The sequence below is a fragment of the Macaca fascicularis genome, chromosome 5 (assembly GCF_037993035.2).
Source record: "Macaca fascicularis isolate 582-1 chromosome 5, T2T-MFA8v1.1".
Classification (NCBI taxonomy): Eukaryota; Metazoa; Chordata; class Mammalia; order Primates; family Cercopithecidae; genus Macaca; species Macaca fascicularis.
In genome coordinates, this window is record NC_088379.1 from 4,438,745 (window position 1) to 4,465,820 (window position 27,076).

The 27,076-nt window shown below is 57.0% G+C and overlaps 1 protein-coding gene across 5 annotated transcripts in view; it reads right to left on the reverse strand.

The window, feature by feature from the left end:
- Window positions 1-476: 476 nt before the first annotated feature.
- CPZ (carboxypeptidase Z) overlaps window positions 477-27,076 on the reverse strand; it is a 29,556-nt gene continuing 2,956 nt past the window's right edge. Inside the window, exons 2-11 of one of the 5 annotated variants that reach the window (XR_012435302.1) lie at window positions 23,492-23,524; window positions 21,447-21,821; window positions 18,757-18,969; window positions 15,505-15,701; window positions 14,780-14,964; window positions 14,246-14,404; window positions 8,225-8,360; window positions 5,985-6,124; window positions 1,694-1,793; window positions 477-968 (exon numbers count right to left, since the gene is read on the reverse strand). Coding sequence is in view for 4 of the 5 variants with exons in the window: in XM_005554378.4 (XP_005554435.3) it covers window positions 613-968; window positions 1,694-1,793; window positions 5,985-6,124; window positions 8,225-8,360; window positions 14,246-14,404; window positions 14,780-14,941; window positions 15,505-15,701; window positions 18,757-18,969; window positions 21,447-21,821; window positions 23,492-23,524 (1,871 nt within the window). In the remaining variant the exon portion in view is untranslated. Of the gene's footprint in view, window positions 969-1,693; window positions 1,794-5,984; window positions 6,125-8,224; window positions 8,361-14,245; window positions 14,405-14,779; window positions 14,965-15,504; window positions 15,702-18,756; window positions 18,970-21,446; window positions 21,822-23,295; window positions 23,525-27,076 lie in introns of all 5 variants that reach the window. The other 4 variants (XM_005554378.4, XM_074040925.1, XM_074040924.1 and 1 more) reach the window with 4 other exon arrangements.

Here is a 27,076-nt window from a genome sequence, read left to right on the forward strand (position 1 = left end):
CATGGAGCCAGGCCCCCCTGGAAGCCTGTGAGCCTGAGTGTGGTCCCCTCCACCATGCCATGAGGCCCCAGGCTCTGGTCAGCTCTCCTGCCCTCGAGGTCTTGACCCTACCTTGGGGTCACCTGCCCACCCCCATCCTCCCATTCAGCGCCCCCGCTTCTCCTCTGCACTCCAGGACACATGAGCTTCAGCTGCAGGATCCAGAGCTCAGCTCCTACAGAGGCTCACGCCCTTGGCCCACCTCAGTTTCCCATTTGAAGTCAGTTCAAGGCCTGGTGATCTGAGAAAAGCCAGCTAGTCCACCTGGCCCAGCACAGATGGGCTGGAGTCTCAGGCCTGCAATCGGGACCTGTGGGCAGCAGGATAGCTGCCTGGGGTTGCCCCACGGGGCCCAGGCCACAGCTGTCCTCAGGCAACAAGGGTCAGTCCCCAGCCTTCCCTGGAAAGCGCCTTACACACAGCCTCTCATTCCAGTGGAAAGTGGATATAAACACTTTAATAAAACGGCAGCGGCTTTGTGGGATGTCCGTGGCAGACAAAATCAAGAGCCAGGGGCCCGGGACGCAGAGATGGGCCTGGGTCTCCACATCCGGGCGGGTGCTGGGGCTGCGGCTAGTACTTGAGCAGCCAGCGTGGCCTGTGCGTGCTCAGCGACGTGAAGTAGGACCACCACCAGGGCTTGCTCCCGTCGGCCGAGGGCTGCCTGCGTGCCCGGAGTGGGTCGGGCTCCGTGGCCTCCCCCAAAGAGCTGGCACCTCCCAGCGGGTCGTGGGGCCCAGTCCTCCGCAGCCCATGAAGAAAGTTCCTGGGTCCCACCCCCAGAGGCTGCAGAATGAAGTCGACACGGCCAGCCCTCTTCATCCGGGCAGGGAGGATGACTTTCTTGATGACCTTGGTGTAGCCAGGGGCTTGGGCAATGACAATGTGGGTACCTGGGGGCAGCAATCTCCAGTAGTCGCCATCAGGGGCTATGGACAAATAGATTACAAATGATTCTCAGGAGGACTGCAGACCCAGCCGCAGGGTGACGGGTGATGGGTGTGAGTAGGGAGAGGTTGGCAGACGCCAAATGTGCACTTGCCTCTGTGTGAGCCTGGAATGTCCTTCCCACCTCTTTTCTCTGTCCTCAAAACCCTGCTTAGGCACCCCCTCTTCTCTGAAACCTTCGATGACCACTCCCATCCCCCATACCCAACCACAGTTAGCAAAAGTCCTGCTCTTCTCTGGACCACATCTCTGGCAGGTAACACACATCACAGCATACTGTCATTTTTCATCAGCTGTGAAATCCCTTTAAGGGCAGCCAGAGCCTGCACGGGGCTGGACACCCCGGCTTGTCAATGGGGTATGAGCTTTGGGATCGAAACCAATAGGTTTATGGGTGGAGTCAGCTCTCCCCAGCACTCTTGGAGAAGGAGGCATTTTCGTAGGAATACAGAGCACGCATCCACCCGTCATTCAGTAGCCATGGCCGGACAAGCTCTTCCCTCACCAAAGGCTGCAAGGAGACGCAGCCTGCAGCAGGCGCAGACCCTGCTTCCTGCCCACCCTCCCCGACCCAGCCAGCCTGGGAAGGAATGGAGCATCCTGCCAAGGGCTGGGCACACTGTGAGTGCGTGAGGATGCCGGCTGCCACTGTGTGGCATTCCCTTGGCAGACGTGGGCCCCAGGGAACCGCCAGGGACGTGCTCACCTGTGGTGATGTCGTGGCGAATGCCTTTGACTAAGATCCGGGCGTTTTTGACGGGCTTGCCGAATTTGTCCATCACCACACCTTTGATGCCCCGGTGCACCTAAAGAGACCAAGGAGAGACCACAGAGATGGCGTGAGCTCTCCCAGTGAGCATGGAGGCCGTCAGCTGCTTCCCCACATGCTCCTCAGAGCTCAGTATCTCGGGGGAACCACCCCACAGAGCCCCACTCCGCCAGCCCTCGCTCTGCCATCTTTAATCAGTCAGTCACGCCCCTCTCTGAGCCTCAGTTTCCTCCCTGGCAATTGACCTGAGCATGTTCCGGGCTTTTGGATGACCCTGCATCTTGCCCGAGGCCAGGCTGACTCCATCTCAACGGGCATTGAGCAGAGAGCCCTTTCCTGCCACTCTTCCGACGGATCGGCCTTCCTTCCCTGCCTTCCCAGCCACAACGGGACTCACTGGTTCCCTCTGAGCTGAGGCTCCTGAAGGCAGCGTGGGCGTCGGAGAGGACGAGGGCTGAGTGCCTGGACCCTGGCTAGAGCAGCGCGGTTTCTTCATCATACATGAGGATAACACGCCCTGCCTTGGTACCGCTCGCCTGGCCTTGGCACGAACTGATCCTCAGCACACAAGCTCCCTGCATGCCCACAGCGCCAACGTTTTCACCCTGGAAAGCCCCTCCCAGAGCTGCCTGATCCCGTCCGCATTTCTTCTAGAACAATCAATGACAGGACACCACAGGGCCCCTGCTGTAGTCAGCAGAAAACAGCTTGGGGTCCAAGGATGCTGAAGGTCATGCTGAGCGGGACCAGGATGCCCGTGGGGAGAGGAGTCAGTCCAGCAAGGCTGCCCCGTGCCCACGCCCTGCGCGGGGCTCAGCAGCAACAGGTTCCCCAGGGAAAGGGCTCCCCGCCAGGCCCTGCTGTGCTTCCGGAAACTGTGAAAATGAGCTTGCTCCTCTTAAAATCAGGATAAAAGCAAAACTTTTCAGTTTGGAGAGACTGTTTTCCTATATATTCATCTTTACATCGACAGTCATAAAAGTGCAATTTTAAATACTTCCTAGAGGGAGGAGTCCACAGAAGCAAAGGGCCTGGGCCCACAGGGTCAGGACCCAGCCCTGGCAACAGGAGCGTCCTCCTTCCCTGGCCCAGGGACATGAGCCTGAGAGGGGCCGGTTTTTCTCTGGGCCAGAGAACCAGCTCCGCCCCAGTGACTCCTCACTTCAGACAAACCTTTGCTTCTGGGTGCCTCAGTTTCCTCAGCTGTAAAATGTTCCTGAGGCCAAAGCAGCTCTGGCTTCTGCAGGACCGAAGATTTTAGCAACCAGCGCATGAACTCTAATCCCACCGTGGCTGACCCCCACAGTGACCCACGAGGAAACCAACTCGCCTGACACGCCGCCGGCGAGCTCAGACCCCGCGGCTCCTAACTGCCGTTCCAGGCTCGCGCCCAGCCCTCAGTGGCGCGGGTGACTTAAACAGGGGATGGGCACCCAGTCCAGCTCCACCAAGCACATGCTATCACTTGTCTCTGGGCCGCAGGAATTTGGGGAAGCCAGAGCACATGGAATCCTGATGAGCACATCACGGGGTCCCAGCCCTCCTGACACAGTGGAGAGGGAGTGACGGCCACTGCTCGCTGCCCTCTGGGGCTTGTGACCCCCACCCTGGATGCTCTTGTCCACACTTCACTGCTTAATCGCATTGCACTCCTGAAACGATGTCTCGTGGACTCGCATTTAGCGGGAGGGAGAGCATAAAAAGTAAGGCTTTCCTGCGTGAGAGGTGATGGGGAGAAACTGGACGGCTTGAGAAGCCACTGTGCCCCTCAGCCACCCCGCCCCGTGGATCCTCCTCACCCCCAGACAGCATCTGAGCCCTCTCTGCTTAGAATATCCTCACCAGCCCCTCACCGGGACAATTCCTTCCCTCCCTTCAAAACACAGATCACACTCCTCCTCCTCCAGGAAGCCCTCCCTGATGCCAGCCACACTGGGGGCCTACCCCAGGGTCCCACAGCCCCAGGCTTCCTCTCTGCCAGCCCTCACTTCTGCCTCCCCCAGCCCCACCTGAGAGCAGGAGCTCCCCCAGGAGGGTGTCCTACAGGAGGCCCTCACTCAACATCGGCCTGCACTGGATGGATTTTTTTCTGTCCCTGCTCTTGGGCCCAAGGGTCACCTTCACGAAACACGGGGCACATGCAGTTCTCTGGCGGGGAAGCAGAGCTGCCATGCCGCCCCTCCCCGAGCCCCGGGTTATGTAGACTCCCACCCGAGGCCTGGCCAGGATCACTATGAAAAAAGCCTCAATTGGCCACGACAGGCTTGATCCTTATCAAGAGGCCGCACCCAGCTCTCCGCCAGCCAGCAAACTGCCCGGCCTTCCAAGGTCCAGGCTTGCTGTAAATCTTCATATCCCAAGACTTCACGTGTAATATCCAGGAGCAATGCCAGCCATATTCGAGGCTCCTTCAACCTCATGTTCACCAGACAGCTGCAAAATGCAGTGTGCACAGGCCTGGCACGAGAGCTTATAGAAGAGTGAGACTCACTGCAGGTGGCACAACGCTGTGGCACAGCCATCAGAAAGAAACTCAAATGGAAGAATGTTCTATTATGACTTTGTTTGGGTCTTTGTTCATTTCCTTCCTCGGCGGCTGCTGCCCTAAGGAGTTCGCTCAATTCTTACTTGGAGGCAGGTTCCTGATTTTTCTAGAAAGGAGGGGGCTCATGGACAGAAGGCTTGGGAACAAGCAGATCTGGGTGACACCAGACATGCCATGTGACTCTCTGACCCTCTGTCTCCTCCTCTAGCTGTCTCACAGACACTGGGAGCCTGGAGCATGAGCCTGTGTGTGGCCCAGAGACTCCAGGCCAGAACCTCAACTCCATCTATAAAATGGGATGGCCCCATCTGCCGCCCGGCCTGGTGTCAAAACCGGCCGCCCTGTGTGGGTGGGCGCCAACTGTATGGTGCTGTGCCCTCACCCCTCCTTGCTGCTGCAGCTCAACCCTCCTTCTGAGGTCTGCTTCTCACTGGGCATCTGTGCTCGTATGCAATTCATGTGATTCTTGAAAATGCTTGGGAAAAAAATAGCAGAAGTGTCTTCAGAACCCAGGCTCTCTTCCGTGTGACATCCCGGGTCCTTCTTGGGGTCCCCAGCACCCTCGGTGTGAGCTGTGCTGCAAGGGGAGCAGACACGGGCACAGGGTCCCCACTCTGACACTGAGTGCTAGGGAGACCTTGGCTCTCTGGGGCAGCGAGGGGGGCATTTAGACACGTTCTCAGCCATCCCTACTCACCTCCCACCTGCCTGCTTCTGGGTGACCTCAGCCTCACGATAGTAGTCACCCCTTAGGCCGCCGTGCCCTGCCCCCAGCCTCTGCCAGCCACTCCCTGCCTGTACCCTCCCCTCTGAGGCCCCAAAGCCCTGCCTGAGCCACACAGCTACCCCACTGCCCAGAGCCCTCACTCCCGCACCTCCTGGAGCGCAGTGCCCGCCCCATCCCACGGCTCCAGTCCTCACCACAGCCCCATCCCACGACTCCAGTCCCCACCACAGCCCCATCCCACGGCTCCAGTCCCCACCACAGCCCCATCCCACGGCTCCAGTCCTCACCACAGCCCCATCCCACGGCTCCAGTCCTCACCACGGCCCCAGTCCTCACCACAGCCCCATCCCACGGCTCCAGTCCTCACCACAGCCCCATCCCACGGCTCCCGTCCTCACCACAGCCCCAGTCCTCACCACAGCCCCATCCCACCACTCGAGTCCTCACCACAGCCCCATCCCACGGCTCCAGTCCTTACCACAGCCCCAGCGGCCCTCGAGGGTTTCAAAGGCCCCATGGGGTTCTAGTATGCTCCCCTCTGCTGCCAGCTCTCCCTGTCCTGTGGTTTGATGTCTCCTACCCTTCTTCAAGATGAAGCCGTGCGGCCGCCTCCAGGAAGCCCCCCGGCCTCCGAGGCTGGGTCAGACGCCTCACCGGGCTGCCCAGGCCCGTGCTCCCTTGTTTAACTGTGCTGCTTTAGATCGTGACACCCTTGCTACAGGGACTCCAACACATGGCACTGCCGCCCCAGCACCCACAGGGCACGCAGAGGAGCGCCGGCTGCTGCATCTCAAGTTGCACATGGTGGACAGTGAACCCCAAACAAGTGGCGGCGAGAGGAGCATGCAGTGAGCATGCAGGGGCAGTGAGCTGCTGGGGCCGCCCTGGGGGCCCGAATCTGACCCACCCCACCCAGGCCCCAGCTGGGCCAGAGCCTGGAGACCGTCAGAACTCACCGTCTCCACGAAATTCAGGAGTGACTCCTTGTTGTGCTGCCAGAGCGTGTACAGGGCCTCCTCGGGGGGGAACTTCACACAGCCCAGCTCCACTGTGATCTCAAAGCAGTTGGTGTGCAGATAGTTGAAGTCGGACATGCCTGTGGCACAGAGACAGCCGGGAGGTCGGGGGCATCGGCCGAGCGCCCAGCAGGCAGGTGAGTGCAGCGGGTGCTTGGCAACAGATGCCCCTCCTACGGCTGAGGGGCTGAACAACTGTGAGGTGGGCCATATGATCCCCACTTCGCAGATGTGCAGATGGAGGCCTGGGATATTACAGGAAGGGGCAGAGCGGTATCTTGAGCCCAGGCAGCTTGGCGGCAAAGTTCACAGGCTTCCCCACCCCCGTGCTGTCTCTGGTGAGGTCGGGGATGAAGCGGTTTCTAACAGAGAAGCCCACAGCACGAGGCAGCCACACAGGCCCCTGCCATCCCAGCTGCTGGCCTGGAGGCCCCATGGTGACAATGTCCATTGACCCAGACGCTGTCCTGACAAGAGTCTAGGAGGGCGATCCTATTAGCTCCATCTCCCAGAGAGACCACAGGCCTGGGCTAGGGTGGACAACTAGCCACCTGGCCAGCCGAGAAGGCCTCAGAGCAAGTTGGGCCTACCCCGGTTGCACCCGCTTCTGCCCTCTGTGCCACCTGCTTTTGGAGTTTCTTGTTCAGCAGAAGCCATGACCATCTCCAAGGCAGGCCTAGGGCGATGGCACCCACAGGGAGTCGCAGGGAGCCCTTCCTGAGTTCAAGGCTCCTGAGCCGCAGACCCTGCAGCTGCTGTTGACAGTCCCTGCCCAGATCCCAGTGTAGCCACAGTCACTGTCCCTGTGGTCCAGCTAGCTCTGGTCCCTGGCCTCATGCTTTCCCAGGGCCGTGTCAGGTGCAAGAGGGGACAGAGGCCACGCACAGTGGCTCACGCTTATAATCCCAGCACTCTGGGAGGCCGAGGCGGGATGATCAGGAGGTCAGGAGATCGAGACCATCCTGGCCAACATGGTGAAACCCCGTCTCTGCTAAAAATACAAAAATTAGCTGGGTGTGGTGGTGCACACCTATAATCCCAGCTACTCGGGAGGCTGAGGCAGGAGAATCGCTTGAACCCAGGAGGCAGAGATTGCAGTGAGCCGAGATCGCACCACTGCACTCCAGCCTGGGTGATAGAGTGAGACTTCATCTCAAAAAAAAAAAAAAGGGACAGAGAGGGGCCTCTCCCAGCTCAGCTCCTGGGTGTCTGTTGCAGACCCCAGTCACAGGGCTATGACCGGGGTTCAGGGCCCTCTGTCTGGGTTCTGGAAGGGAAAGAGGCTGCTCCGCACCAGGGAAAGATCACAGGTGCCAATCATTGAGCAGGAGAGAAAGGTTTTCAGACCAGGCTGTGAAGGTGGCTTCAGAGTGTGCAAGAAGTGCCACCTTCTCTGCCCGCCTGCATGGGAGGAAGGGGCAGAAGGGGATGCCACATGGGTCCCAGCTCTGCCACCTGTGGTCCTGGGCCTCCAGCAAGTCCTTCTCTTAGCTGAGCCCAGTGCTCTCATCTGTGTTGTGCTGGCAAGGAGGGGTGCAGGCAGGGCCCAGAGCGTGTGTGCCTAGTCTGGCGGGTGCCCCTCAGGACACACAGTGGCATGTGCCCATTATATTGCTCTCGTGCAGCCTCCCCCAGGGCAAATTTAGCAGATAAAAATGCACACGCTGAAAGTCAGGCTCCAGAGGAACCACAGATACAATTGTAGTATGAGTCCACCCCATGCGGGTTCTCGTAAGCGTATCCCACGCATTGGAACGTCCTTATATTGTCCTAAAAACAATTCCTCACTGTCTCGGGAATTCCAGTTTAACTGGAAGTCCAGCATTTCATGTGGCAGCTCCACTTCCCTAAAAGTCACAAAAGGCTTGGTCATGGGTAGAACTGTCAAATGTAAGTGTTCATAAAATAAACTACGGAAGCCGCGGGCCTGGGGCCTCCACAGCAGTCACACAACAGCTTTTCATCAAGACAGAAACCAAAACTCAAGCCAGCCTCCTCTCCATCAGGCGAGGCACCACCCTGTTTTCCAGGGTCTCCAACTGGATCCCAGCAGCAGACCTTGGAGTTAGGCCCTGCCCCCACCCCACCCAGCCTCCACACCCCCACCCTCCCCAGCCCCGCCCCATCCAGCCTCTGCACTCCCCGACTCCCACCCCAGCCCCTCCCCGCAGAAGTCGCACCTCCTGTGAAGCTGTACCAGTCCGCCCCATTGATGATGCTCCCCCTCTTCAGGAAGTTGCCTCCACACCTGTTCTCCGACCTGTCCATCATCATGGGGTGGACGTCAGCATAGGCTCTGGACAGCAGCTTGAACATCTGGAAAAGAGACCTGGCTCCGATGAGGAAAGGGTCCCCTGCAGGATGTCCTGCGAGCTGGGGTCAGGGAGGGGATCGGAGATAGGAGAGGGGAACGGTGTCCCGCAGAGGACACAGTGTATGTGAAGGCCTGGAGGTGGGTCACAGGCAGTCTGGCACTGCTGGACTTCAGGGCCAGGTCCCCTGGGTATCTGGGGTAATCGCTGAGCCTCTGCCCACCTGGCCGGGTAGTGAGGCCTTTCTCTCCTGAGGTTACACACAAGCATGGTGTCCACAGGGTATGTGTAGGTTGGCCTGACAGTTTATAAAGCCTGGGCTGTTGGCGCAATGAAGGCTGGGGTGGGCTGTATTTCCCCCACTTCATCTCCAAAGCGAACTTCTTCTAAGAATAATAATAGATTCATTCCCCATCCTGCTCCAACTCCAGGCTGACCAGCACCATCAGAGGCTGGGACTCAGCCTGTGGGAAGCCCCTCCCTGATCACCCCACCCTCCAGCTTCCACTGCAGTTGGTAGAAGGATAGAACGCAGCTCATAGGACCTGCCACCCCTGACATGTTTGGATGTGTGGCTGGGATCCTGGGTCCCTCCCCACAGGCCTCCCTCCCCGGCCCAGAGCTTCCCCACATTGTGCTCATCCCCCAGGCTGAATCCACAGGTCCTCCTTTGTGGGGGTTCTCGGCCATCTGTAAGTCCCATGCTGACCCTGGGCAGAGGCTCTTGGTGGGTCAGGCAGGCGAAGGGCTCCCCCTGCATGGGCTCATCAGGGCCCCACCATGGAGGACAAGTCTGTGCTGAGGAGGAGTGGAGGACACTGGAGGGTGGACAGGCCGGGCCCAGTGAGAGAGTGAGTGAGTGAGTGAGTGAGTGAGTGAATGAGTGAATGAGTGAGTGGGTGAAGGAATGAGTGACTGAGTGAGTAAATAAGTGAGTGAATGAGAGAGTGAGTGAATGAATGGGTAAGTGAATGAATGAACGAGTGAGTGAATGAGTGAGTGAATGAGTGAGTGAATGGGTGAGTGAATAAGTGAGTGAAGAGTGAGTGAATAAGTGAGTGAATGAATGAGTGACTGAGCGAATGATTGAATGAGTGAGTGAATGAGTGAATGAGTGGTTGAGTGAATGAGTGGTTGAGTGAGTGAGTGAATGAGTGAATGAGTGAATGAGTGAGTGGTTGAGTGAATGAGTGAGTGAATGAGTGAGTGAGTGAGTGAATGAGTGAGTGAATGAGTGACTGAGTAAGTGAATGAGTGAATAAGTGAGTGAACAGTGAGTGAATAAGTGAGTGAATGAATGAGTGACTGAGCGAATGATTGAATGAGTGAGTGAATGAGTGAATGAGTGAGTGGTTGAGTGAATGAGTGGTTGAGTGAATGAGTGAATGAGTGAGTGGTTGAGTGAATGAGTGAGTGAATGAGTGAGTGAATGAGTGAGTAAGTGAATGAGTGAATAAATGAGTAAATGAGTGAATGAGTGAGTGAATGAGCAGGTGAAACAGTGAGTGAATGACTGAGTGAATAAGTGAATGAGTGAGTGAATGAATGAGTGAATGAGTGAGTGACTGAATAAGTGAGTGAAGGAGTGAGTGACTGAATGAGTGAATAAGTGAGTGAGTGAGTGAGCGAATGAGTGAATGAGTGAGTGCTCCAGGTCAGAGTGAAGATCTCTCCCTGGTGGGGGTCATGCGACTCGGACTCCCAGACATGGGATTTGGAGGAGGCAGGGAATGGGTTCAGCTCCTCAGAAGTGAGGCTGTGCCATCTGGACTCAGTCCCACAGATACAAACCAAGGGCCCAAACACAACCCCACTCAGGCCCTATGGTTCCAGGGTAGCAGACCATGGACCACTATCCTACCAGCAGCCCCTGCACCTGTGGGTGGGACCAGCATCAGCTCGGGAGTTGCCTGCCCCGCCTTATAGCGGGAAGCCTCACTGGACTTTCCCATCAAGAACGAATCACGCCCAACAAAGGGTCCATCTGCCCAGGACACGCCTGCTACATTCTATCTGCCCACCATGTCACCCTTTCTCCCCACAAGGCCTCCTGCCCTACAGTCCCTCCTCCCCACCCTTGCCTGGGGCCTCCCTCCCATCACTAGTCAGTCTCTAGGGCTAAGGCATGGAGGGTGGCTGCCGACCACCAGTCCCCAAAACCCTGGGGTGCCGGAGCTGAGGTCTGGCTAAGACAGGCCTGACCTGGGAGGGCAGGTGCAGGACAAGGACATCAGAAGAGCTGTCGGTCCAGAGGCTGGGCACACATGGGCAAGGAAGACACACAGATAAATGAAACCAGGTAGGAGCGGGGAAGCCTCGACTGAATGGGGACGCAGGAACACAGGCTGAGGACCATGGGAAACCCAGCCCACCCAGCTCCTGCCCCTAGGAAGCCCTTGGGAAACTGGCTATGCTGATTCCCACAGTGATCATAGGCAGAGCCAAAAAGGGCTTGGCAGGCAGGATAGAGTGTGAGCAGGATTTGGGCAGGGGGCAGGTGTGGAGCGGTGAGAAGCAGCCATGGCCAGCCTGCAGGGCCTTGAACACTGCCCCCAGGCGCTGGCTCTCGTCTGTAGGGCACCATGGAAGTTTGGCGAAAGCGTACCTTGGCATACCCCAGCCAGCCCATCTCATGCTCCTCGGCCAACCCCAGGCCCCTCCTGGGACCCTGGTTTCCAGAGATCACTGCTGGCTGCAGGACTGTATGATCACTGCCCGATGACTGATGGCTTGGGAACAGTCTCATTTTCTCTGGCTCTGATGGGACTCTTTGGGGTGAACATTCCCCCTGGGGACATCTTCTCACATCTGGTTCTAAGGCTGAGAGACACTGGGCCTGTGCAGAGGGGGATACCTGCCCTACCCAGCCATTGCCCCCAAGAACATAGGGGCGCAAGGCCAGGCCAGAAGTGGAGGCCACCCAGTCACCCCTGGGGGCACTTGCAGAGGTCCAAGCAGAGAACCAGACACCTCACCCCTTGCACCCTTGGTGTGCACTGCCTGCAAGCGTCAATGAATGAATGAGTGAGGGAGGGAGTGTGGGAATAAACAAATGAGTGAAAGAATAAGAGTGAGTGAATGACTGTGTGAGTGAATGAATGAGTGAGAGAATGAGTGAGCGATGAGTAAATGAGTGAGCGATGAGTAAATGAGTGAATGAGTGATGAGTAAATGAGTGAGTGAATGAGTGAGTGAATAAGTGAGTAAATGAGTGCATGAGTGAATGACTGAATGAATGAGTGAATGAGTGACAGAATGAGTGAATGAATGAATGAGAAAATGAGTATGTGAATGAGTGAATGAATAAGAGAATGAGTGAGTGATGAGTAAATGAGTGAGTTAATAAGTGAATAGGTGAGTGACTGAATGAATGAATGAATGAGTGAATGAGTAAGTGAATGAGTGAGTGAATGAGTGAATGAATGAATGAGTGAATGAGTAAATGAGTGAGGGAATGAGTGAGGGAATGAGTGAGGGAGTGAGTGAGGGAGTGAGTGAATGAGTGGGTTAATGAGTGAATGAGTGAGTGAATAAGTAAGTGAATGAGTGAGGGAGTGAGTGAATGCGTGAGTGAATGGGTGAGTGAATGAGTGAGTGACGGAGTGAGAGAATGGGTGAGTGAGTGAATGGGTGAGTGAATGAGTGAGTGAATGAGGGAGTGAATGAGTGAGTGGGTGAGTAAATGAATGAGTGAATGGATGAGTGAATGAGTGAGGGAATGAGTGAGTGAATGGGTGAATGAGTGAGTGAGTGGTTGAGTGAGTGGTTGAATGAGTGGTTGAGTGAGTGAATGAGTGAATGAATGAGTGGTTGAGTAAATGAGTGAATGAGTGAGTGAGTGAATGAGTGAGTGTGAGTGAGTGAATGAGTGTGAGCAAGTGAGTGAATGAGTGAGTGAATGAGTGAGTGAATGAGTGAGTGAGTGAATGGGTGAGTGAATGGGTGAGTGAATGAGTGAGTGAATGGGTGAGTGAATGTGAGTGAATGGGTGAGTGAATGAGTAAGTGAATGAGTGAGTGAGTGAATGGGTGAGTGAATGAGTGAGTGAATGGGTGAATGAATGAGTGAGTGAATGAGTGAGTGAATGGGTGAGTGACTGAGTGAGTGAGTGAATGGGTGGTGAGTGAGTGATTGAATGGGTGAATGAATGAGTGAGGGAGTGAGGGAGGGAGTGAGTGCATGAATGAATGGGTGAGTCAGTGAGTGAATGGGTGAGTGACTGAATGGGTGAGTGAATGAGCGAGTGAGGGAGTGAGTGAATGGGTGAGTGAGGGAGTGAGTGAATGGGTGAGTGAGGGAGTGAGTTAGTGAATGATAAACCAGTGAAGGCGTGAATGGGTGGGAGAATGCAGGACAAATGTGCCAGTAGCCCAGGTGTTGCTGTCACCGCCCCTGGTCCGCAGGGTGCTCAGCTTGCTCTCCCCATTCCCGCTGGGCCACAGCATTCCCTGCACCCGGCTCCCTGGGGCTCCCCTGGGTCTCTGCACCAGGCCTGTGCCTCCAGTTCCTCTCCCTGCCCCGCAGCTGGAAATCTCCACCTCATCTGTGGGGTCCTTTTGGGAAACCACCGCCTCAGGGAAGCCCTCCTGAAGTCCCAGACTAGGCTGGGGGTTCCCCCTGTGACACATGCAGGTGTGCACATGCACGCACACGCACACACAGGCATCCATGCACACATGTGCACTCACAGCCCTCCTGCAGCCCTGGCAATCTTCTCCTTGCCAGTTTCAGGCTCCATCTCCCACCCTAGGCTGAGGACCCCCAGCGCAGGGACCAGTACCATTGCATTTCCAATGATGGCCCCAGGACAGGGAGGGGCCGGGTGAGGCAGGGTTGATATCTGAGTGCCAACCGCGGGCCCAGCTATGTGCCCAGCCAGATGGCCTCAGAAAGGAGAACAAACGACATGTGAATGCCACTATCGGGGCCTGGCACCTGGCACTTGCCCACCCAGGGCCAGTCCCTCTCTCCCTGTCCCTTCCCCCAAACACCAAGGGAAAGTGCCCGAGGGAGGTGGAGGGCAGGCCTGGCTCTCCACGGGAGGCCTGGGGAGTGACTCTGGGCCATCAAGGGACCAGGTGGAGGGCAGGCCCGGCCTCCGGTGGAGTGGGCAGTGCCCCCTAGTGAGGGGCAGTGCAGGCAGCTAAGCTCCAGGATCCGCAGCTGGGGGCTGGAAGCTGGAGACTGGGGCCCACCTCAGATCACAACCCTTCCCTCAGCCTCCGTTTTTTCATCCACAGCGTGGGAAGGGACCAAGTCCACGCCCTCCCCCTGCAAGTCGTCCCAAGGTTAGGGTGGGTGGGGAGGGTCCCAGCATCATCACGGGTCTCATCGCTGGCTGCTCTACGAACAGTAGGAGAAACCGAGGCCCAGAAAAGGGAGGGCCTCACCTAAGGGCCCAGTGGACGGTGGGACCAGAACTCCTTCCCCATCCGGAGGAGCCCAGCGCGAGAGAAGCAAGCAGGACCCCCGGAAGCAGGACGGGCGGGCACCATGCGCGCTGCAGCACTGCCCTCTGCCGGCGCTTCCCGGAAACGCACCCCCTGCGGTGGAAGGCACTGGGGACCCCTCCAGGTGCAGGGCGCAGCTCAGAGCAACAGCGGCACTGAGCCAGGGCCCCCACCCCAGGAGCTCCCAGATAGGGACATGTGAAAGGCAGTGCAGCCAGCCTTGGAGAGACCAGGGGAGCGACGGCTCCTGAGATCGCAGATTTCCAGGAGGAGGGGGCTTCTCTGCAGAGCTGGGCCTAGAGCGGGTGGTGCTGACGGGCTCTGAGCGGAGTTTCCTAGGAGCTTTGTCCTCACTGAGCTCAGGACTGGAGGGGCACCAGCTCCAAGGGGACCGCGCACACCGTCTCCCTCCCCTGCACACACCCCGCAGCCCTCTCACCTTCTCATCGGGCGTGGGAGAAAACATCTTCTCCTCCTGGGGGTGCTTGGAGAAGTCGAAGGGGTAGGACACCACCAGGTCGCCCCCATGAAGGCTGGCGGAGAGCACGAAGGGTATGGTCTGCATCCACTTCATGATTGCCTTCGTCTCCGGGGCCACCTGCCCAGGACAGAGGAGGCCGCCCTCAGGTCTGGGTTTCCCTGCCGGCCCCTAGCCATGCCCCGGGCTTCTGCAGCCCTCTGGGCTCCAATGGTGCAGACCATTAACGACCGGTCTCTACACCGATGCTCCAGCTGGACTTGGCCCCCATCACTGGGCCCCTGCGGGGATCTCGGCATTTCCAACATGAATCTCTGCAATCTCACCAACACCCCAGCAAGGAGGTGTTCCCATTTCACTGACAGGTAACTGAGGCAGGGAGGGAGCACCAGGCTCTCCTTTTCCCCGGGGAAGGACAACTCCGGAGAGCCTGGAATAACCAGGGACCCTTGGATGCCTTTGGTGGTGACAGGCATGGGCAGCGGCGGCTCCTACCTTACCCCACCAGTAGTGCTGGGGGATGGGGATGTGGTCGCTGCGCGCGCCGCGGGTCTCCGCCAGCCGGTAGTACTCCGAGGTCAGGTCCGGGAAATTTCGGTTCAGATCCAGGTTCTGCGCGTTCTGCCTCCCGCTCGTCCACCCATTGTAGCCAGCACCCTGAAAACACGGCCAACCCCCGACTGGGTGGGGTCAGCACACCCCACCCTCCTCCTTCCAGATGGGTCTCACACTGGGCTGAGGGTCAAGGCCAGGGGCTTCGTTTTTCGCCGCTTTATGTGATGAGCTCGGGGGTGCGCCTGACCCTTGACCTCCTCTCTACCCTGGGGCTCCCTCCCTGGGGTTCCTTGCTGATGCCATAGTCTTGGGGCCCTTCCTGGCTGCTCCCCCTGAGTGGGACACCCCCGCCAGTGACCTGCTCTGCTTGTTACCCACCTCCCCGAGAGCTCCCCTGGCCACCGCTGACGCACACAGGCACCATCCACTCCCTATCCACCATTTTCCTCTATCACACGCATCACCTTTTTAATACACCTAGAATTCTCAGTGGCTTCCCTCTCACCAGCCCCTGAAGCAGGGGTTTTCCAGTGTCCCTATCTACTGAATGCTCCTCTCCTAGAGAGGCGGGAGCTAAGCACTGCTAAGATAAACTACTTGTACATGAATGAACGAGGGGGTGGTTCAGGTGGTGGCCCACAGGAGCCAGGCATCTGGGTGCTCACCTCGGCGGCTGCCACCTCGTAGCCATCGGGATTCATGGAGGGCAGCAGGTGGATGCGGGTGGTGTTGAGCAGGCGCTGGATGCGGGGGTTGCCCAGCAGGTACTCAGAGCACAGGTACTGGGCTAGGTAGATGAGCATCTCCCGGCCTGCCACCTCGTTGCCGTGAATGTTGCCAATGAGCTTCACCTCGGGCTCCACTGGGGACAAATACAGAGACTTGGGGCATCATCTCAAAGCCTGGGGTCCCCAAAGGCATGAGGCCCCCCACTCAGCAAGGATGACCAGATGGGCTGGGACCAATTCACACTTGTTTTAACTCAGGAATCTCTGTATATAATGAGGTCTCATCAAGGTCATCACTTTTGTTAAGCTCGTTTTTTACACCTAGCCATAATTATTAGTTAGCATAACTCACGAATATGAATAATATATGTTATCATTGATCCATGCAAATTTCATTGATGGTCTCTCTTCATGTTTGTGTAATAAATCAAGGTATACATTGGTGCTTAGCTGGAAAGGTGGTTGGCCCTTGAGTGGATGAATGGATGGATGAATGGATGAATCAATGATGGATGGATGGATGGATGGATGGATAGATATATCAATGATGGATGGATGGATAGATGAATAATGACTGGATGGATGGATGGATGAATAGATGATGGATGGATGGGTGGATGGATAGATATATCAATGATGGATGAATGGATAGATGGATAGATCAATGATGGATGAATGGATAGATGGATAGATCAATGATGGATGGATGGATGAGTAATGGCTGGATGAAATAATGGCTAAGTTGATGCATGAATGAATAGATGAATGGATGTATGTGAAATGGCTGAATAAATAAATGGATGGATGGATGATGAGTGGATAGATGCATGGATGTATGAATGAATGGGTGGATGATGGATGGATGTGTAATAGCTGAATGAATAAATGGATGGATCGATGAATGGACAGATGCATAAATGGATGGATGAATGGATGAATAGATGATGGATGGATGGATGGATGGATAGATATATCAATGATGGATGAATGGATAGATGGATAAATCAGTGATGGATGGATGAGTGAATAATGGCTGGATGAAATAATGGATAAATTGATGCATGAATGAATAGATGAATGGATGGATGTGAAATGGCTGAATAAATACATGGATGGATGGATGGATGATGAGTGGATGGATGCATGGATGTATGAGTGAATGGGTGGATGATGGATGGATGTGTAATGGCTGAATGAATAAATGGATGGATGGGTGGATGGATTCATGGACGGATGCATAAATGGATGGATGGATGGATGGATGGATGGATGGATGGATGGATGGATGGATGAATGGACTATAGGAAGAAGAGTGGACCAGGTCCCATGGCCTTACTAGTTGTGTGACTACAGGCAAGTCACTTCTCTCTAAGCCTCGCATTGCTCCCCTGGAAAAGGACGTCTCCCTCCCCAGCTGTGTGTGGCCCAAGGATGTCCAGGGATGAGAGGAAACACCCACATTCCTCAGATGCCACATGTCGGGGTGTAAATGACCTGGGAGCCTTCTGAGCTGGTCACCTCCCTTGGCCTTCTGCACAGGGGCACCTCTTGCCCTCAAATTCCAGTGCTGTAGGGAGAGCCTCTGCCTCCTGCCCAGAGCATGTTACAGTTGGAGGGGGAACATAGTGAGCCTTGGGGGCCAGGGTGTGGCCAGGTGGCCACTGGTCCCTGGTAAGAGATAGAGCCCTTGGGTTCATGGTGTCCGTGCTGCCCAGGCCAGTAGGATGAAGACTGGCTGAGGCTGCCAGCCCTGAAAAGGCCCCTGAGTCCACAAACAAAGAGCAGGTGCATTTTTTAGTAACTGCTGGGGACGAAGGGTCAAATGGAGGCTGCTTCTAAAATAATCGATTCTGTTTGAGTAATGTGCTCGTGAGACAGGTGTGGCTGGGGGCTGAGGCCCAGGCAGGACTCAGACTCACTGACCCCTAGGAAGCCCTGGACTCCAACCCTGAATGTCCTCAGTGCCCTGGGAGAGGGGGACCTCCACACGCAGGAAAGAGAGGCCACCCATCCAGAAGGTCTGGGTGTTTGCTAGAACATCCTAGATTCTTAGACACCACCAGCCTGAGTGACTCTTTGCAACTTAGGGTAGCAAATCACAACAGCAATAAAATTTGATTTCCTAATTTGCCCTGCAGGAAGACCCCCTGAAGGAACAGAAATGCCTAGCATTTTCCATGCTGCCCGCTCCCGCTTCAGAACAGGATCCAAAGCCTGATGGAATGAAAACGGACTTGGATTTTTAAAATAGAAAAATCTCTTTATTCGTAGCATTCTGTGGTGTCACACTCCTGGAGCGGTTTGGAAAAGGAGAGGCCGGTGCCCAGGGACAAGGGTTGTACAGACCTGCCTGGGGTCCAGTGTGCCAGGACAAGGTCTTCAAATGGCAAAAATGCAGCGCATGGCCACAGACGCCTAAGTGCAGAAGGGCCCGGCACTCCTATAGGCTTTGTTTTGCTCCTCCCTGACTTATGCCTGTGACATGCCAGAATGGTGCCCTCCTCCCTCCAGCCTCCCAGGCGACTCCCAGACAACCTTACTATCTCCCTGCAAGCCCACATCCCAACATCATCTTTTCTGTCTAAAAGTTATTGTTTGGCCAGGCACAGTGGCTCACGTCTATAATCCCAGCACTTTGGGAGGCCGAGGTGGGTGGATCACTTGAGGTCAGGAGTTCAAGACCAGCCTGGCCAACATGGTGAAATCCCATCTCTACTAAAAATACAAAAATTGGCCTGGTGTGGTGGCCCGTACCTGGAGTCCCAGCTACTCAGGAGGCTGAGGCAGGAGAATTACTTGAACCCAGAAGGCAGAGGTTGCAGTGAGCCGAGATCGCGCCACTGCCCTCCAGCCTGGGCAACAAGAGTGAAACTCTGTCTCTAAAAAATAAAATAAAATTTCTTGTTTGTTTTATGTCTTTTCAGCCACTGGATCAATGTCTCCATTATTATCAAATAACCTAGTCTGCCACCCTAAATTTTGAAGTAAGGTGGATATCTGGAGAAATTCTCCTTTATACATACAGTGGTTGCACATGCCCAGTGGGACGTGGCCTGCACCAAGCAGCTCCCTGAGGCCCCCAGCTGTGCCCAGACCTCAAACACCCAGTCAACTTGTGCGCCCCAAAGTGGAGCAGCCCGAGCCCTTTCCCGAAGCGGGGCCAGGCCAGGCCCTCCCAAGGGCACTCACTCAGCTCGTGCTGGCCAGGGCGGCTGGAGAACTCGATGACCAGCAGCTCCCTGCCGTCGAAGCTGCGCCCGATGCTGTAGGTCCTGGCCACGTGGGCGCAGCGGAAGGCCGTCCGCCTCAGCACACGTACCATCTGGGCGTAGGAGTGGTGGCTGAAGCGGATGAAGGTGGGCGGCAGCCCCGAGGGCAGCGCCTCGTCAGCCTCCAGGCCTCCTGGGGGAGCAGTGGGAGGGCTCGGTCAGTGTCAGGCCCCGAGGCTTCCTACCGCTGCCTGGGAACACTGACCACGCACGGCACCCTTAGCCCCCTCTGCATGACAGCCATGCTTGGACACCTCTGTCTTTAATTCGAGTTCCCTCTGCAGTGCCTACAGCGATATCCAAGCCAAATGGCACCCGAGGTATGTACACAGCACAGCGTCATGGTTCCTGACCGAATAATGTGACTGAATACACGTACTGTGGGGCCACTGTGGGAAGTTCCTAAAATACAGAGCAGGACAACAGAAAGGAAAAGAGATCTATGGGGTCCTGGACCCCCCAGGGCAAACCCCTGCTGGGTGTGCAGAGGGGCTTCTCCTGGGTGTGTTTTCCAGGACAGTGGCACTCGGGCAGCTCAGTATTCTGCTCCGTTTGCTTGGCCAATGGTGGAAACAGGAAGCCGCCTTGTGGTGCCCCCTCCGGCTGCTGTAAGGCTTCCCAGTGTTTCTGTTACAGCCTCACCAGCACAGCAGTGAGCACCAGCCCGGGAAGGAAACAGAAAGGGAGGTTCTGGGAAGGACGTCGGGGAGGAAGAAAAAAGGGGGTGGGGGGAAGAGGGAGTGGTTCTGGATCCAGAATACGAATGTCTCTATGTCACATATGCACGAGCTTCCCCACCATCCTGTCATCCACTAGAATAGAGGCATCCCGAAGACCACCCTGGTGACCCTCAACTCCCTGCATCCCGCCAGGGGCTTTGCAGCAGCCAGGCCCACAGGAGCAGGACGCAGGTGCCGCAGGCTGTTCCTGGGTCCACAAAGAGTTAATGTGCTTCTGTAAGTTTCTCCTCACCCTGTGGTTTTGCTTCTGCTCAAAACGGTTCTCCAGGGGAGAGACTAGCAGAGGAAGCCGGCAATTTGGCGGCAGAGATGCCCAAAATAATCCCAAACTGACTCCTTGGGCTTTCCCAGGGCTGTGGGCTTGGCTTCCTTCCTCGCCTCCCTGGCCTCCCACAGGCACCTCCACCGCCTCTGCAGGGACTGAGCTCTGCAGACAGACGGCTCCCACCTGCTGGCAAAGGGCACCCTGCCACCGCATCTGCATGGAAGCCCAGGGTGGACAGAGTCCGCCCTTCTCAGACTGGGAACCAGAGGATGCAAGACGTGCCAGGATCAGCCCTGAGCACCTGACACAGCCCACAACCCAGGGCTTGCTGCAGCCTGGCCCAGGTGTGTGTCTGCTTTGCTTCTCCTGCACTCCTCAATGTCCCAGCACAGAGCCATATGTACAGTGGGTGCTCGGTAGCTGTTTGATGAATGGCCAAATCCATCCCTCCATCTGCAATGGGCTTGGGCCACTCCAGCTAAGGACCCCACCGCTGTCACCCTTCCCGAGGCTCTGCTTCCTCTTCCATGGAGCAAGGCTGCCGTGAGACTCGCATGAGCCAGCACATGTGTGGCGCCCACAGTCAGATCCTGTGAATCTAACCACGAGTGGACGCTGCCCTGCGCAGCTGAAAGTGGCACACACTGGCCCTGGGCTCTTCAAAGGCATGTTCAGACTCATTCAAATGCGATGAGATGCCCATGTCCAGGCCTCAGTGGCAAGAGCCACATCCCAAGCCTTGGGGACCACATGCGGCCAGTGGTGACCGTCTTGGACAGCACAGAATAGAACATTTCTTTCACACAGGAAGGTCTAATGGGCCAAGGCTGCTGCGGACCATGCAAGGTCTCTGGTGGACACCGACTCGTGAGACAACAGACATAGGGGGCTCCATGCAGGGCCCCCACCAGCCCCACCGCCAAGTGGCCCTCTGGGACAGCCTTGCACACCTCAGAGACAAGTGGCCCATGGTGGCCCAGGCTTGCCCACTCCCCCTCCACTGTTTTATCTGCAAGAGACACCAAAGCCTTTCTCCACAGCTCCTCTCCGTCCTTGAGCACAGACCTGCTGGAGGAGTCACTCCAGGCCAAACCCTCTGTGTGATCTTCCAGGCCCAGCAATGGGCAATCATGAAGCTTTGCCCGCCAGGTCTCCCGGGGGAAGTAAATGTCCTGCCCACCCTCGACCAGGGGTAAGTACTGCTGTTCTGGAGGGTCTGTGGCCAAGAACTGGACCCCCGGGGCCAGCCCTGCACTCTGAGCCCAGGCTCCCTGACATGAGGCCTCCTGATTGCACCCTGGGCAGGGGCACTGCCACCACTTGGACTCAGCACCCTTCCACCCCAGCCTGCCCCTAAGGGCTGGAGGCTTCTGCTGGGGGGCCCTAGGTGGCGAGAGGATCCTCCATCTGCACTGAGTCCCCAACCCTGCCTGGCATCCCTTTGTGGGGAACGTGCTGCCCTGGGGAGCAGCCCCGCCCTCTACCAATGCCTGCACTGTCGCCATTGATGGAAAAGACTTCAAGTTCCTTCCAGTGTGGCTCTTGGTCCTCCATGACCACCTGGACCCTGTGAACACATGGATAGCCCCCGCCGCCTTCCCTTACCCCGAAGCTTCTCCAGTGGGTCGTAGCAGCCCTCGTCCTCACTCGTGAAGTAGAGGTGGCAGTCGAGAAAGTAGGGCCAGGCCATGTCGATGGCGTCGAAGGCGGGCTGGCAGGCCTCCCGCAGGCCCTCGCAGATGTGCCGGCAGGGTCTGCGCACCTGGCCGCCCTCACACCGGGGGGCCAGCACAGCACAGCCCAGCAGCCGCAGGTCTGGGTTGCACTGGCCCTCCAGGAGCTGGTGTAGAACGCTCAGCAGGATGTACTCGGAGCTGGCCTCCACCACCTCCCACGACCGGTGCTGTAGCAGGGTGGGGAAGGTGGTGTGGTTGTAGGCGGCATCGCTGCAGGTCCTGAGCTGCAGGTCCACGCAGGTGACTGGGGAAGCAGGGCCGGCATGTCAGTCCCTCCTGCAATGGCCCTGACCGTCACGCGTCAGACATTTACGAAGGGGACCCCACGCAGGGCCAGGGCCTGCAGGGAAGGGGCACCCATAGTCTGGTAGGGGAGGACCAGGACAACAGTTACTGTGCAGGAATCAGAGACTGTGAGAGACCAGAGAAGGCGCCTGAGACCAACCAGATTCAACTACCCACTAGCAAGCGAGCTGCAGCAGAGGCTGCCCTGAGCCTCAGCATCTCCATCTGCAAAGCAGCTGTGCCACACAAGGGCCCGTGAAGGCAGCCAGCCGATGCTGCGTTAGGCAGGGACGGGCACAAACCACCCGGGAGGCACAGCCGCAGTACAAAGATGCCCCAAAAGACGCACCCTGCTTTAGGCGTCTTGTGTCTTTGGGGACCCTAATGGGTCAGGTGGGCCTCAGGACTTGGATGAGAAGCGGATAATGACAGACGCGGCTCAGCCGGGCTCATCTCTGCTCTGCAGCTCGCAGGGATGCCTTAAGCCCAGGCGGGGGGTAGGGTCCTCACTGTCGCTGGGCACCTTCCTGCTTCCTCATCACAGCTGTTTGTTTAGCTCCAAATGCCCCATCTCTAAGGCCCTCCTTGGCCTAGCAGGGCCCTCCAGCCCCTCGGGAGCAGACTGTGTCCCTGCAGCCGCTGGCTCCAGGCTCACAGCCCCAGACGGCCTTCTCCTCTTTTCCTCAGCTGGACTTTCCAGATGTGGCATTGCATGGGACAAGTCGTGACATTTTGCCACTTCTCATGTCAAAGTCTAGAAAGGACAGGATTTCTGCCTCACATTGCCCTGCTCACCACATTTTACAGCCGGGCAAGGTAGCTCACACCTGTAATCCCAGCACTTTGGGAGGCCAAGATGGGAGGATCGCTTGAAGCCAGGAGTTTGAGACCAGCCTGGGTAACATAGCAAGACCTCCATCTCTAAAAATAAAAACAAATAAAATAAATAAAATATAAAATAGACATGTTACATATGTCATTGACTTTGTACCCAGAATTTTTTTTTTTTTTTCTGATTTTTTAAAAGCCTCCACTTAGAATACACCAGATGCCCAAATCTGTCAGGAGGCGACGATGAAATGTTCGCCCCTTTCAGGGAACGAGCCCGGTCCTCAGCCCTGACCTGAGCACTCCACATTGGTTGGATCCCATGCCACTTTTGAAGCCATCTCACAAGATTCATTTGGCATTTCTCCTATCACAAGGAGGAAATCGGGGCCCGGCAGGGGAGGTGACTCACCGAACCCCAGACTCAGCAGGGGCCCGGCACAGAGCCAGTGACCATGAAATGCATGTGGGCAAGATCCAAATTCAGGATGTGTGACTGCAGCAGGGACTGGAGTGGGGACGGGGGCAGGCAGGCATGGGGAGGGATGGAGAGGACATCTCTGCAGGGGCTGTGGTGGGCAAAGCCCAGTGGGAAGCCGGTGCACCTTTTCCTGGCTGGTCTTTTTTTGTTGTGTCTAATTTTTCTCTGGCTGTTTACGAGGGGGTTCTGGTTTGATTGATGGGCTGTGTTATCCATTACCCACTTCTGAAATCACAGGCTCAGCTGCCTAAAGTGCTCTGACAGTGTGGGGGCCGCAGCCCTCCTACAGAACAGAAGCCAGGGAGGTCCCGGTACTGTACCGCTGTCTGCAGCCGGTGGCCTGTGGCATTCACCTGGAAAGAGAGACATGGCACTGTTAGGGACCTGCCTCGCCATCCGTCACTCACCGGGCAACACACGCCCAGGGCCCTGAGTGCAGGCGGGGACCAGCCCGGGCCACCCTCCGCCAGCTCCTTCTCATGGAGTCTTCACAGCAGCCCCTGAGGCAGATGCTGCAGTCTCCCCCATTTCCCAGGTGCGAAGGCTGCGTCTGAGAGGTCACATGACCTGCCTAAGGACAGACAGTTGGACAGCAGTGGGGGTCAGTGGCATCCTTCTGGCTCGAAGCCCAGGCCACAGTGCCTGCAAGCCTGATGTCCAGGACAGAAGAGTCCTGAGGTGGCATCTGTGAGTGCCGTGGCACAAGCACCTCCACCGTAGCCAACCTCAAGCTTCCCACCATAAGCCGCTGAGTCCTCAGAAGATTCCAGAAGTTTTAATAGTTAGCCTCTGGACCCCTCACCAGCAGGTACTGCCGTACTCAGACCCAGGCCCCTCCCAGAGTCAGCCATGCAGGCTCCGTGCCCCCAAGGACACCGCCAGGGTGTGGCCTCTCCCCGTTTCCTGCGTCAAGGGCCCTCTTTCAAGAAAAAAGGACCAACATACAAAACTATCCTGGCAGTCGTGGGGTTTCAAGGGCCCTTTCCGAAGCCCAGACACATGAACCCAACAGTAAGGCCTCTGGGAAGGCCAAACATAGCCAACCCTAAGTAATGCCGGCCGCTAAGCGCCCTGTATGAAGCGGGACCCAAGGCTCTGTGCGCTTCAAGCGGGGAGAACGCATTCGAGGAGGGGAATCCGGCATCAGATTTAAAACCTGGCTAGTGCTGGGACGGGCCCATGTCGGAGACCACCTGGCCAGAGTGGGGGCAGGCTGGGCGGTGGGAGCAGCAGGACCCTGGAGAAGGGGACGTGACTCACAGGCAGGACATGTAGAGTGGGTGCAGGGGGCCAAGGAGAGGGGGCAAGCAGGCTGGAGCAGAGGAAAAGGCCTGGCTGTGACTCTGCACCTCCAGTCAAAACCGGGGACAGAACCTGGAGGCTGGGAGGGTGCAGGCCGCTTTTTGGAGCTCACCCTAGGATCTGGGGGCTGTGAAAGCTTGGCTGAGCACATGGCAACTCTCCAAATGGTCAGAGAGACCTGGGCTGCTCTGTGGCCAGGCAGCTCCCACTCTAGGGAACCACTTGGGACTCGGTTTCCCCACTGAGGACTGGGCAACCATAGTCCCGGATCCCTACACCATTCAGCTCACAAAGCTCTTGTGGGATGGTAACGTTTAGGGCACCCGTCCGCCTCCAGGCACTCCTAGGGGAGTTTCCGTGTCCATCCTCACAACAGACGACAAGAGAGGTCCACGCGGTGCTCTCCGGGTGTGGAACAGGCGTGTGCGGGCAGCCCTGGGGAAGACGCGGCTGCCTCGGGGTATGGAACAGGCATGTGCAGGAGGCCCTGGGGAAGACGCGGCTGCCTCGGGGTATGGAACAGGCATGTGCAGGAGGCCCTGGGGAAGATGCGGCTGTCCTTGGGTTCGCCCTTCCTCCCTGTCCAAGCTGGCAGGGAACATGGACCATGAACCACAAGGGTTGTGGAGGACAGGGAATATGCCCAGCCCGCACCCTCCCCCTCCCCCCGCCCCACCACATCACAGCAGGGGGCCCCAGGCAAGTGGCTCTTTTGTGTCTCAATGTCCCCCATTTCACATGGGTTCATTATAATCACTTTGCAGGGATGCCGTGAGATGAGATGACCCATGGTCCGAGCCCAGCACAAGATCTGCCGGGGGGAACAGTCTCCGTCAGCCACAGTGTGCATCATTCCTGCAACGGTTTCAGAACAACCCGGAGACGAGCTGCAGGAGCCCGTGCTGTGCTAAGTATGGGAGAGCAACAGGCAAGGGCACTGGTTTCCTAAAGCATCTGGGACTGGAGCGGCCCTAACTGGAGAGAGGGGGCTGCAGTGTGACCACCCGCCTGTGCCCGCCCATCCATGCCCACGGATGCCCACAACGTGCACTGGGATGAGCACAGAGGAGCTTGAGTCCCCCTGGACGGCTGTCATGGGCCTGTGGGCGTGAGGCTCTCCGGGCACCCTCCCTGGCACCCTCACGTGACTCCCAGGCCTTCATGGTCCAGAGCATCCCCAGACTCCACCAATCTGCAGCATAAAGGAGGCATGACAGCTTGAACTTTAGGAAAAAAGGAACGAAAAAAAAGCTGGTCCGGGATTCCGCTTGGAACACTGTGCTCTCACCCGCCTGTCTGTGTGGCTAAAGACAACTGGGTGATATTGGGAAGAACAGATGAAAGGCTTGCATCCACACAGGGCCCCGTGTGAGCACCCATCCCGTGCAGGGCCCTGAGTGAGCACTGGTATGCAAAGCCGGCCGCTGACAGGGCCACTCTGGCAGCAGGGTTTGCACTCAGCTGACCCACGGTCTCATCCTGCACTGAGCTTGAACCGAGGCAGATGCTGCAGCACAGTGAGCTCAAGGATCAAGGTGATCTCAGCCCAGTGCCCTTGTCCCCACTCCCTGGGTACCCATCACAGGGCTCTGATGGTGCCCGGCTGGCACTGAGCTTGGCCTGGCCCTGAGCTGGCGAGCCTGGGTGAACCTGGAACTTTGTCTATTCACTCAGCAGGCGTGAGCGAGTGGAAGAACTAACTTTGACTTGACCCTGGGGCTTCTGCTGGCCTCAGGGAGCTGCAAGGTGAGGTGTCCATCCCTGCACCTGCTCCTCTAAAGCCACCAAGAGCCCACACGAGTGACTGGACCATCACACAGGGACTGGACAGGCAATCCCTCTGGCTTCCTGTGGCTTCGAGTCTCCCTTGTTCACAGATGATGGCACTAAGGCTCCAGGATGAACCACTGCCCGTGCCTCAGTTTCCTCATGTGTAAATTGGGATAATGATCACGCCTACCTCATAGGGCTGTTGGAGGATCCATCAAGATTATTACGACAGCAGGGTGAGGTGCCCAGTGAATGCTCAACACACAGAGGCTCGGGGCGCACGGTGGGCAGGAGCAGGACTGTCTGCTGTGACCCCCCAACCAGCCATGCAGCCCCATTGGGGTTTCCCAAGGGGCAGGAAGAGCATCTGCCAGCTGGGTTGCCCTGGCTTCCACTGCCCGCCATGTGCAAGGCACAGAGAGGGGTGGGTTTGTTTGCCAGGGCTGCCCCAGCAAAGTGCCCATCATGCTTGAGTTAAAGCAACAACAGCTGGGTGTGGTTGCTCACACCCGTAATCCCAGCACTTTGGGAGGCTGAGGCAGGCCAGGCGGATCACGAGGTCAGGAGTTCAAGACCAGCCTGGCCAACACAGCAACCCTGTCTCTACTAAAAATACAAAAATTAGTTGGGCATGGTGGCGCACACCTGTAGTCCCAGCTACTCAGGAGGCTGAGGCAGGCTAAGTGAGATGAGCTCCATCTCACTTGGACCTGGGAGAGGGAGGTTACAGTGAGCAGAGATTGCACTACTGCACTCCAGCCTGGGTGACAGACTCTGTCTCAAAAAAAGGAAGAAGCAACAACAGTTCAGAGTGCTGGAGGCTGGAAGTCTGC